At 60.4% G+C, this 12,730-nt stretch overlaps 1 protein-coding gene across 1 annotated transcript in view; it reads right to left on the minus strand.

The window, feature by feature from the left end:
- The window catches only part of LOC100596365 (ASPSCR1 tether for SLC2A4, UBX domain containing), a 39,954-nt gene that overhangs the window by 7,949 nt on the left and 19,275 nt on the right, over window positions 1–12,730 (minus strand). Inside the window, exons 7-8 of the mRNA XM_030827626.1 lie at window positions 12,297–12,705; window positions 122–291 (exon numbers count right to left, since the gene is read on the minus strand). Of these exons, the coding sequence (XP_030683486.1) occupies window positions 122–291; window positions 12,297–12,705 (579 nt within the window). The remainder of the gene's footprint in view (window positions 1–121; window positions 292–12,296; window positions 12,706–12,730) is intronic.

A 12,730-nucleotide genomic window follows, 5' to 3' on the forward strand; every position in this document is an offset into this window, starting at 1 on the left:
CAGCCTGTCAGGGACCTGGGCCAGGAGCCGGTGCTGGCACCCGGGGACGGTGGGCAGCACAATCACCCGATGGGGCAAACCCTGGCGCAAAGATGCCGGGAGGCACCGAGGGGGCACCCACCGCTCACTCTTGAGCTGGGCCAAGCGTCTTCTCACGTCGTCCACCGTCAGCTCAAAGAACTCATCAGGCAGCTCTGCTGGCCAGGCCTGCAGCCGCTCCTCCAGGTCGGGGTGGCACACCACCGGCTCCCGGTCCACCGGCTCCCAGTCCACGGGCTCCTGGTCCACGGGCTGGAGGCAGAGGGCGCGGCTGACGGCGGGTGTCACAGGCTGGGCCCTCCGCACCCCGGGTTGTCGGTGCCCCCAGCCGAGGTGGTCACACGGACTTGGGAGCTGGGCCCACTCCCTCCCTGGCCCCGGCCAGCGCAGGGCCAAGGCCAGGTCCTGGAGGCAGGGCTGGGCACAGCAGCTGGGGGCCCCCACCCCACTCAGGGCCCTGTCCAGGGCTGGAGACCTCCCCTCCCAGTCAGTGCACCAGACCTGACGCTAAGCCCCTGCTCCCCAGCAGGGCACATGGCCCCTGGAGTCTGGCTCAGGCCACGTCAGGGTCTCCATGGGGGGTAGGGGTGGCGACAGCCGCCAAATTAGAGCGTTGGCAAAAACCCCAGTCCAGCTGCCCCCGCTGCCCCCACTGCCCCCACTGCCCTCTTGGCCACAGCTCCATGGCCAGGCTGACTCCATGCACGCCTGCCCCCAGGGAACAAGCCGGCCCCTCCCTCTGCCCACCCTGGGATGCGGAAGGGACAGCGTCACCCCTAATTGGCATCAACAGCGATGAAACTGACAAAGCTGGGCCGTGTAGCTTGCGGAGCCCTGGGCAGTGATTTCAATGCATTCAGCCCAGTGTTGGAGTGCGTGGGACACCTCAGCACTGCGCCGACCCACACTCGGCCCTGTCCCCCTCACACAACAGCTGAGAGCTGTCGGGAGTGGGGGTGGCCTGGAGCTGGCTCTGGGCTCCCACCCCTACCTCCCACTCTCAACACCTGGGGATGGCTTGGCAGGCCCGGGGAACAATCCTCCTGGTCCCGTCTCATCTCCCCTGCAGTCTCCCACGCAGCCACAGGCTGCTGCCTCCTGCCCTGCACAGCATTCCAGCACTCCCACCATGCCCACACTAGGTGACTGCCAGGGTGCGCCTGCCAGAGGTACACCTGTCCCAGGTGTCTCCAGGGCTGCCCTCCAGACACACCTGAGACCTTGACTGCTGTGGGCGACAGGGCCCTGCAGACACCCAGCATGTGGCTCCATCATGACTCGTCACGGGAGCCTGGCGGGAGCTCCACTGGCCTCGGCAGCGTCGTGGCAGGGCAGCCAGCAAGGGCTGACCACGACCCAGCAGTGGGGCCCACAGGTGGCTGACCAAGGCCCCTGGGGGCTCCCTTCCAAAGCCACAACCATCCTGCAGCCACTGAGAGCAGCCTGTGCCAGAGCTTTTTATAACAAGATGCCAGGCGCCAAGCGGCCCCCCACAGCCCCAGCGCCTGCATTCCAGAGGGCTGCGAGCACGCCTGGGTTCCCAGGGGAGAGACCCTGGGCCAAGAACCACCATGTCCATGAGCAGCCAGGCCAGCCTGTGGCAGGTTGGCATCCTCTGCAGCCTGGTCCAGAGCCTCCCTGGAGGAGCCCCCAGAAGCCACGCTGTCTCCCCAAGCAGGCAGAGCACCCCTGATGGGCTCGAACTGAGCCTGACCACCAGAAGGGGCCCTGCCCCCAGGACACAACGTGCTCAGACGGCCATGTCCAGGGCATAGCCTGGGGGTCACTGGGGGAAACGTGGGCTGCTGGCACGTCCACATACTGGACAGTGCCAAGGACCCCCAGGCCCACAGCCCACACCAGGGCGCCTCCAGGATGGGAGCCATAGGGGACCAGACCATCAGCGTCATGCTGCTAAGGGGCTGTTGAATTTCATTTGGAAAACGAAACAGATAAAATCTCTAATTCCTGTGGATCCACCCTAGATTCCTACCCGTCATCCCAAGGGCCTGGTTCAGGAAGCCTGTCTATCAGATAGACCCAGGGTCCCACACAGGGCCAGGGTAGCAGGGGAGAGCGGCCTCTACGGAAACCTCCCACACCCGCCCTTCACCTGGGCAGAGAGGCCTCGATCTGGAGCAGCCTTGCTGAAGCCTGGGGTCAGGCTGGATAAGCAGCTACCAGAAGGGCCCAGGCCACCTGAGTCTCCCCCGAGAACAGATGGCATCTGCAGCAGGGATGCTGGGAAATGTCACTTGGCCACCAAATGACAAGAGGGAGATGCCAGGGGACCCTGTGTGTGGAGAAACTTCAAACACCCATCAGCTCAGCTCCGAGCCTTCCCCAGGAGAGAGCCTTTCCGTCCCACAGAGAAGAGGGGCCAGGAAGGGGGAGCTGCAGCGGCAGGGCCTGGGGTCTCAGGGCTGCCCCAGCCACACCCAGCCCTGTTGACTGGCAAGCTCTGCCCAGCAGCCTGGTCCGCATTTGTGGCATCAGCGCCGCTCCCGCGCCAGGTGGCTTCACAGAGATGCCTTTGGATGGAGAACAGAGGTTGAGGGATGAGACATCCTGAGAGAAAAAAGCGACAGCGAGGGCCCTGCAGGGGAGTCAAGCCCTGGCCCCCTGGGGGATTCCCGTCCCCCCAGCCCAGCCTCCTCGCTGGTGCCTGGAGAAATGAAAGGGGCTGCCTCTGCAGGCCAAAAATGACGTCAACCTGGGGTGAGGCGTCCTGGAGGCTCCAACACAGGAAGGAGGAGCAGAACGCAAGGAGAGAGACAAGCACCCTCCTTTCTCTTTCCCCACAATTTCTTATTTTGAAATATTTCATTCCACAGAAAGATTGGCAGACACAACAGTGAACACCCCTCACGCAGATGTGATCATTCGGCTGCATTCACTTTCCTTCCGCTCTGGGGCAAACATGCACGCACACATGTGCATACACAGACATGCATATACACACACCTGCATGCACCCAAGCACACGTGCCCATGCAAAGACACGCACACACACCCAAGCACGCACGTGCACACACAAGGACATGCACACACACCAAGCACGCATGTGCACACAAAAGAAAACCACAGACTGTCCCCCAGGAGCACAGGAGCATCTGCTGAGAGAAGGACTCTTGTCCCAGCTGCCAGCATCACACCAGGGCGCACCGCATGGGGTAGGTGGCTCTCACACACCCATGCTGGAAATGTCCCTGCTGTCCCCAAGTACCCGGACAGTCTTCCCACATGTTCGGTCACGCTGGGGCTGGAGCTGTGCCTCGGCCCCTTCCCACGTCCCGGCAGGGGCTATGTCAGCAGGACGCCTCCGTCCGCCGTGGTCTGGCCCCCAATTCTCTGTGCTGAGTGAGGTTCGGGTTGCAGGTTTCAGGGAGGAGGCAACTGGATGCCGTACCACTGTCCCTACGAACATCCCCACCTGGAAAGCTCCCAAGGGGAGGGAGGGCCAGCGGGGAATGAGGCCCAAACCTCAGCAGTGCGGGGGGCCCCAACCTGGGTCTCAGTCTTGGTGGGGTCCCCCAGGTGTGTGGCCGCCAGGTGTCCCTGGGTGCCTTGCCAAGCCTCAGGAAGCTGCTGGGGTCAGTCTCACTCAGCCAACGGGGCTGAGAGCCAGGAGGAGCCTTCCAGAAGCCTGCGTGGGGCTTCCCATCTCAGATGAGGCCTCTCACAAGACCTGCCGACCTGCAGGGCACACAGGCGCAGCAGCAGGAGGAACTGAACCACAGGGCAGCAAGAGCCGGGGGACCACTGCCCCGCAGGCCTCCGGGCCCAAACTCCAGAGCCCAGCTGATGCCCACTTCACGCGGCCTCATGTTTCCGCCACCCCGGCGACCCACCCCGCCACTGAGTGGAGGCCGTGTTCTGCTCTGCCCAGCAGGCCAGGACTGCCCCAGAAGAACCAGCAATATTTCCGGAGCACTCGGCACCCCCAGGCCTTCTGCTGCTCCCCAAAGCCCGTGCCACCTCGGACGCTGCCTGCTGTGGCAGAGGCAAGAGCCCCGCGGCTGCCGGGGCATCCAAACGGCCGCTGACCCTCGCCCAGCCGCGGATGGCCTCCCCTGAGCCGATGCAAAGAGGCCCAGACCCCTGGCCCCGAGCAGCAGGTTGCAGGTCCATGGGAGCAGCTGGGCTCTTCCAGACAGGTTCAGGAGACGGAGCCTAGAACCTTCTCTGTGCCACTGATGCCCCCGGACACCAGTGCCCCCACCAGGAGCTCGCCATGCTGAGCCCGGCCTGGTTTCCTCCTCACTGCCTGGGCCCGGCTTCCAAAGGCCCCGCACCCCCTTCTTCCTGACCCTGCCCCTCTTGCTGGGTAGAGCCAGAGGTCTCAGAGGACGGGGGCGATGCCAGGGGCACGGCAGGGTCCAGCAGCCGGCGCCGGCGCTCTCACAGGGGCTGTGTGTGCTGAGCTCCCCGGAAGCTCAAAATACGCCACAGGGTGGGGGTGACTATGGCTGCCACATGACACGCAAGGAGGCACAGAGCATGGAGGGTCCAGCCGGCACCATGAGGGAAAGGGGTGCTGGCCTCTCAGGCTCCAAGGGTGGCCAGGCAGCTGTGGAAGACCCGACTCCTCCTGCAGGTGAAGCCCCCGCATGCTTCTGCCCCTTTAGCCCCTTCCTGTCTCCTGCACACCCAGGCCCCCGGTGGACCCCCAGGTCACGGCCTCCAGGAGGGCCGCAAGGACCGGACCACAACGATGCTAACCATTTATCCAGATGCCCTGAAACTGGAACAGGGCCGGAGAAAGGCCAGAAAGGACGGGCAGGACTGAGGACACGGACGCTGTCGGGGATGCCGGGGGCAGCCCTGCGGGCGCGCAGCCTAAGGACAGACAGTGCTGGGGTATCCCTGTGCGGCTGAGCTGGGAAACTGAGAGGAGGGAGGCTGGGGGCTGCGGGGTGAGGGCGCCAGGGGCATGCACACGGGCCGGGACACTGCCCAGAGGTCTCCTTTTCTTGACAGTAATTTTCCAGGATGTGATGACACACAGAGGAAAAATGTGAACCCATTCGGAGGTGGCCCCAACCTCAGAGTTTCCAGCGTCTCTGAGGGTTTGTGTTTTTCCCTCCCGGCCTCCCTCCCTCCCCCGTCTCGGCCCGGCCTGCCCCGCCGGGGCTCCGGTGAGAGGGAGTGTGGAGTTTCCCCCGGAGGCTCCGAGCTTAAATGAATCACTACGCCAGACACGGGCCAAACCTCCCGAGTTACTCAGCGCCCCGACCACCCTCGGAGGCAGGCGGCGGAGCACGTGGACACCATCAAAGGCCTGGGACGTGCACAGCAGGAGAGGCTGTGCCAGGGCGAGAGGCGGGCCTGGGCGCGGGCGCGGGCTCCGTGGGGAGACTGCTGCGACCGGCGTGGACAGGCGCACACACACGACGCAGGCGGGACTGCCTCTGAAGACACCACAAACCCCATGCCCAAATTTTACATCCAAAGCACAGGGAACACCCTCAGCACAACATCCCTCCTGCACCAAGCAGAGGCATCGGGCCTCGAATCCCACCCAGAGGAGACGGCGCCTCCCCCAGGCTGAGCACCACATCCGCACCGATGCCCATGGCCCAGGCCTGCCAGCGACCGGCCACGTGGCTGGGGAGAGGCCAACAAGGAAGGCCCAAAGCAGAGATGTTTCTGTTTTGAGACAGCGTCTCGCTCTGTTGCCCAGGCTGGAATGCAGCGGTGCAATCTCAGCTCACTGCAGCCTCGATCTCTCAGGCTCAGGCAATCCTCCCGTCTCAGCCTCCAAAGTAGCTGGGGCTACAGGCACACACCACCACGCCCTACTAATTTTTAAATTTCCTTTGTAGAGATGGGATCTCGTTATGTTGCCCAGGCTGGTCTCAAACCCCTAGGCCCAAGTGATCCTCCCAGCTCAGCCTCCCAAAGTGCTGGGATTATAGGTGTGAGCCACTGTACCCAGCCAAGAAAAGTTATTTTAGGCCGGGTGCGGTGGTTCACGCCTGTAATACCAGCACTTTGGGAGGCCAAGGCGAGCAGATCACCTAAGGTCAAGAGTTCAAGAGCAGCCTGGTCAACATGATCAAAACTCCATCTCTACTAAACGGGCACCTGTAATCCCAGGAGGCTATTCAGGAGGCTGAGACACAAAAATCGCTTGAACCCGGGAGGCAGAGGTTGCAGAGAGCAGAGATCGCACCACCACACTCCAGGCTGGGCGACATAGACCCTGTCTCGAAAAAAAAAAAAGTTATTTTAAAAAGATGAAAACAGGCCGGGTGCGGTGGCTCACGCCTGTAATCCTAACAATTTGGGAGGCCGAAGCAGGCGGATCACCTGAGGTCAGGAGTTTGACATCAGCCTGAAAAACATGGTAAAACCCCACCTCTATTAAAAATACAAAAATTAGCTGGGCATGGTGGTGGGCACCTCTTAGCTACTCAGGAGGCTGAGGCAGCAGAATCACTTGAACCCGGGAGTTGGAGGTGGCAGTGAGCTGAGATCATGCCACTGCACTCCAGCCTGGGCGACAGAGACTCTGTCTCAAAAAATAAAAATAAACATAAAAATAGGCTGGGCAGAGGGCTCACACCTGTAATCCTAGCACTTTGGGAGGCCAATGCAAGTGGATCACCTGAGGTCAGGAGTGCGAGACCAGCCTGACCAACCTGGCAAAACCCCTTCTCTACAAAAAACACAGAAATTACAGGTGGCGGGCACCTGTAATCAATCCCAGCTACTCAGGAGGCTGAGGCAGGAGAAAGGTGTGAACTTGGGAGGCAGAGCTTGCAGTGAGCCGAGATCGCGCCACTGCACTCCAGCCTGGGCAATAGAGCGAGACTCCGTTTCAAAAAAAAAGAAAAGAAAAATAAGAACAGGATTGCTACAGCCTGGGCTGACCATGAGCCTGCCTGGAGTTGGACACGTTACAGTGCAGCAGGCATGTGTCACCGTGGATAAAGCGCACCAACACCCCTGGAGAGGCAGGAAAAGCGGTTTGGCGAGGGGGCTTATCCACAGGGCAGAGTCTGGAGGCTGCTCCTGGGGGAGCTCGGGAAGGGCTGACGGGGCCCCTGACCTGAGTTCCTGGAACAATCCCAACCAGAGGATCTTGGGCCCAACAGGGAGGGAGTCCAGGCCAGGAGGGGCCAGTGGGGTCTGCGCCCTGCAGCAGCCGACTCACCCAGTACGGAGCTCCACACTCCCGGTTCTCCCCACAGCCCCAGTGGTGAGCATCCACCCCCCACCCCCCGGGATTCCTCACCAAAACACAAGCGCCTGTCAGTCACCAGGCTTCTAAACAGCCGGGACTCAGCCAGCCACCTGCAAAGTCACTGACCCATCTGCCAGCCATGCTTGGTGGCCATTCCAATCAAGGCCACAGGCTGCGCCTCTAGGGACAGCCTGGGCCCTGCCTCAGAGCCCAGGGTTGTCCTCAGACACCCATGAGGCATAACCTGGGCCACCCTGGCCACTGACTGGGCTGGCCACAGGGATGGGAGTCTGCACCGCGTTGGATGTGGGGGCTCTTGTCTAGCCTGGTGTCAGGGTCCAGGGGCAGGAGCCCCGGCCCCATACCTACTGGCCAGGGACAACAGCACCTGCCCTGCCAGGCACACGGGGGTCCCAGGCAGGGTGCGTTCACCACACCCAGTGCATGACTCGCTCCAGGCCCAGCCTCCTCCCCGCTGGTTTACCCCCAAAACCCTGGGACAGGCTCCTCCCCGCCCCACGAGTCCCACACGGGCTGTCAGCCACAGAGAGCTGGGTGTGAGCAGGGGTGCTGAGGAAACCCCAGGCCCCGGCTCCAGGAGCAAGGTTCACCCCCGAGGTGGGAGGGGCAGGCAGGGCAGCAGCCACCAGCCCGTGCGGGCAGACCCAGCCTTTGATCAGGAGCGGCCCTTGTGCCAGCTGCCGGGAGGCCGAGTTGTGGGGGGCGTCTGCTGGGACTGGCGTCCCAGCCCAGCACAGGCCTGCAGGGCGGCCTCCTGGCCAGTGGAGGCACTTCAAAGACAGGGCCAGGGGGCGCCGGGCAGCCCCAGCCTCTCCCAGCGCCCGGTTCTGATCGCCAGTAAAACTACCTTCTAATAATTAATGCCTGACATCAAAGGCAGGAACCGCCCGGGTCTGTGAACCACCCCGGGCCTCGGCTGAGGACCTGCCTGTATTTTATCCTGTCTCTTTCTTCTGACTCTTTATTTAAATCCAAAAACCACACACAGGCAAAACATTAATGGGAAACTTGGAAACTCTTTTTGCTTACTAAAGTGTACCTTTGAAGTTCCCCAAAAAAGTTCTGTTTTGTTCCCTTCTCCCCTCCCCCCAACACTGAAAGGGACCCAGCAGCGGCATGTGGCCTCGGGCCCTCTGCGTGTGCGGCTGGCAGTGACGGGAGGCGCGGGGCGGGCAGGACGTCCTCCATCAATCAGCTGCCCGAGTCCCAGATCAAAGGCCCTCGGCACGCCGTGCAGGCCAGGCACACGCTCCCTCCCCTGGACCCCTCCTGCCAGCCGGGACCCCACCCCAACAGCGCCTCCCGACGGGCAAGCACTGGCGGGCACTGCTCTGGGCTGCGAGCCCCATGCTCCACGCCCCACGCTCTGCAGACAAGACCCAGCCTGGGCACGGAGGGAAGGGGCTGAGGCCCACACCTCTAGAATGGGAGAACGTGACAGCCACTGTGTCCCTCACACTGAGGGGTCCCCACAAGAGCAGGCCTAGAGGGGGTCAGCCCCTGCTCACCCAGAGCACACGGGTTGAGGGGCACGAGCGCTTCATGGGGACTCAGGTGTCACAGTGCAGAGTTTGGCAGAGTTCCCAGAGGGAGGACGGGTGCCAACACCATCATAGTCCTAGAATGGACCCAACGCCCTCACTCCCTACTCCCTTGTCCACTCAACAGGGACAGTCCCAGGACAGCCAGGGGGACAGAAAGCAGAGGGGCTGGACTCTGACGCCGGGCTAGATGGGAGCCCCCACATCCAACGCGGTGCAGACGCCCGGCCTCTGCCCTCCTAGGTGTGTGGCCGGGAAGCAAGAGGGAGGCACGAGGTTGCTTCACTCAGAAGTGACCAGAGGAGGACGAAGTGAACTCCTGACCTCACCTGAGGTCCGGGACACGTAGCGTGAGTGCCCAGGGGACGGCCTAGGCCGGGGTGATGTGCACAGAGCCCTCCTGGCCACTTCTTGTTTTCTATTTTTTTTTTTTTGAGAAGGAGTTTCACTCTGTCGCCCAGGCTGGAGTGCAGTGGCGCGATCTCGGCTTACTGCAACCTCCGCCTCCCGGGTTCAAGCAATTCTCCTGCCTCAGTCTCCCGAGTAGCTGGGATTACAGGCACCTGCCACCACGCCCGGCTGATTTTTGTATTTTTAGTACAGACAGGGTTTTGCCATGTTGTCCAGGCTGGTCTCAAACTCCTGACCTCAGGTGATCTGCCCTCCTCGGTCTCCCAAAGTGCTGGGATTACAGGTGTGAGCCACCGCACCCGGCCCAGACACAAATATTTCAAATGTCCACAAGAGATAGAGGCATGGGGGCCTTCCAGGCCCACTAGGTCAGCAGGAGCTCAGGAAGCTCCGACCCAGCCCCTGGGCTGTGGCCGGCAGCTGGCAGCCTGGCCCTCAGGAGACACAGGGGCTAGGAAACAGCCTCCTCCCATCCCTGTCACCAAGAGCTGCACGACAGTCCCCCAGGAGCTGCGTGACAGTCCCCCAGGAGCTGCATGACAGTCCCCCAGTCTGCCTCTTTTGGCACAAAATCCATAAATGCCACGAACACCCTAGTTCTGCAGGTGAGGAAGCTGAGGAAGTCAGGCTCCAGCAGCCCAGGTGCAGGGCTCTGATGCGGGGTCAGGACAGGGACAAAGGAAAAGTCAGCCACAGGGCCAGGGACCCCACAGACACGAGGTCCCCACGGTGGGGGGGAGGCATGAGGGAGAGGGTCAGGCCACAACCACACACAGGCATGCTCGGAGGTCAGCACCTGGCCGCCTGCCTGCACGCACTCCCCGCCAAGGGCCCAGTGCCCCAGTGGTGGGTGGAGTCTGCAGTGAGCAGTGGCCATAACCTTCGGAGAACTTCCAGAACCCAGGAAAGAGGGGCCACTGCCCAGCTCCCTCGTGAGCCAGGTGAAATTTGATTCCCAAACTGGATGAAGACAGAGCAAGGAAAAAAAGTCTGTCTCACTTATGAACACACATGCACAAGCCAATAAAATAAAGCATACGGTCATCTCCATTGATGCTGAAAACACTGAAACGGTTCAACACCCACTTAAGATTTTTTTAAATGTCAGAAAGTTAGGAATAGTAACATTCTCCGCTTGATAAAGGCTTTTTATAGCACACATCATCCTTGGCAGAGAAACGACTAGTAATTCCTGTTACGATCAAGACAAGGAAAGATGTCCGCTAAGATCGCCAAGATCCAAAAGCACCAGAGGCCCATTCGCTGCAACACAGGAAGAAAAATGAAGAGAGGACAAAGGGAAAGGTCTGCAGAGGACCCGACAGAAACCAAGAGGCCACTAGAATGTTATAACAAGGAGTCAGCCAGTCAAAGATGTAACAGGAAGCACGATACTATCTACAATATTATAAAAAGTAACTTTCAGGCCTGGTGAGGTGGCTCACAATTGTAATCCCAGCATTTTGGGTGGCTAAGAGGATCGCTTGAGCCCAGGAATTTGAGACCAGCCTGGGCAACACAGAGAGACCTCGTCTTTATGAAAAATAAAAATAAATTAGGCTGGGCACGGTGGCTCAAGCCTGTAATCCCAGCACTTTGGGAGGCCGAGGCGGGCAGATCACCTGAGGTCAGGAGTTCGAGACCAGCCTGGCCAACATGGTGAAACCCCGTCTCTACTAAAAATACAAAAATTAGCCGGGCATGGTGGCACACGCCTGTAATCCCAGCTACTCGGGAGGCTGAGGCAGGAGAATCGCTTGAAGCTGGGAGACGGAGGCTGCAGTGGGCCAAGATCGCACCACTGCGTTCCAGCCTGGGTGACAGAGCGAGACTCCGTTTCAAAAAAATGAAAAAAAGACAAGGCACGGTGGCTCACACCTGTAATCCCAGCACTTTGGGAGGCTGGGGTGGGCAGATCACCTGAGGTCAGGAGTTTGAGACCAGCCTGGTCAACATGGTGAAACCACGTCTCTAGTAAAAATACAAAAATTAGCTGGGCGTGGTGGCACACGCCTGTAGTCCCAGCTACTCGGGAGGCTGAGGCAGGAGAATCGCTTGAACCTGGGAGGTGGAGGAGTGAGCTGAAAGTGCGCCACCGCACTCCAGCCTGGGCAACAAGAGCAAAACTCCATCTCAAAAAAAAAAAAAAAAAGAAGTGGGTGCCTCAGTAAAGGTGGTTTAAAATCAGAAAAAAGAGCCGGGCACGGTGGCTCACGCCTGTAATCCCAGCACTTTGGGAGGCCGAGGTGGATCACGAGGTCAAGAGATTGAGACCATCCTGGCCAACATGGTAAAACCCTGTCTCTACTAAAAATACAAAAAAATTAGCTGGGCGTGGTGGTGCGTGCTTGTAGTCCCAGCTACTTGGGAGGCTGAGGCAGGAGTAATCACTTGAACTTGGGAGGCGGAGGTTGCAGTGAGCCGAGATCACGCCACTGCACTCCCGCCTAGTGACAGAGTGAGACTCTGTCTCAAAAAAAAAAAAAAAAAAACCAGAAAAATCATTTGTCTGAGAAATTAAGAACAAGCCCAGTGACCCTGCTCAGGTAGGAGGTGGGGCTTGATTCCAGACCAGATTGAAGACTGGCTGATGTGTCCACCAGCGCCACCACAGCTCACCCTTTTCCTGGCCATAACCCGGAAGTTACCACCTCTTTTCTAGAGATTTCTGAATACCCCCCCTTAATGTGCATGTAGTTGAGTGGATGTAAATGTGACCGCGGCCATGCCCTGAGCTGCTGCCCTCCACGCACTACCCCAGGGCAGCCCTGCTCTGTCACACATCACGGAGCCAACAGGGAGCTGACACGGTTGCCGCCTTGTCATGGAGCCAACATGGTCTCATCCCGGAGCGGACACGGCCTCATCCCGGAGCAGACACAGCCACCGTCTCGGTAAAGCTACTTTCTCTACCACCTGCTTACCCCTAAATTCCTTCCTGGGTGAAGCCAGAATCCTCCTGGCCGGAGCCCCACTTTTGGGTTCCTCTGCCCTGCATCACTGCCATGCCACCAGGCTGACCAGCTAAAGCCACGCAGGGCTACCACGTCAGGAGAAAGCACACCCCTAAGTCCCAAGGCCCGGGGCCCCTTTTACCGGCTCCGGCTCCTGCTCCGGCTCCGGCTCCCGCTCCTGCTGGGGATCCTGGCCTGACTTGGACTTCTTTGGCTTCGAGGGGCCTCCAGGGCTGGAGAGGGACTTCGGCACCTTAGCTGAAGATGATGTCAGAGGCCTCGTGGGCCCAGGAGGGCCCCCCAGTCTCTGTCCCCCGCCCGAGAAAGGAACGAAGGGAGCCGGTGCGGGTGCCCTTGTGCTCTGCTTCTCCTGAGTGTGCTCGCAGCAGGGCCCTGAGGTGTCTGCGTCCTCCCGACGGCTCAAGTCGCCGTGGCTGAGCTCCCCAGATTCCAAGGGAAGTGGAGCACTGGCGGCTGCCTGGCCAGCCGACGCTGACGAGCCCAGGCTTCCTGGGGTCTTGCCCACGGGGTCGCAGCGCTTCATGACAAACCTGAGTGGGGCCAGAGAACAAGGGA

This window comes from Nomascus leucogenys, chromosome 14 (assembly GCF_006542625.1).
Source record: "Nomascus leucogenys isolate Asia chromosome 14, Asia_NLE_v1, whole genome shotgun sequence".
NCBI lineage: Eukaryota > Metazoa > Chordata > Mammalia > Primates > Hylobatidae > Nomascus > Nomascus leucogenys.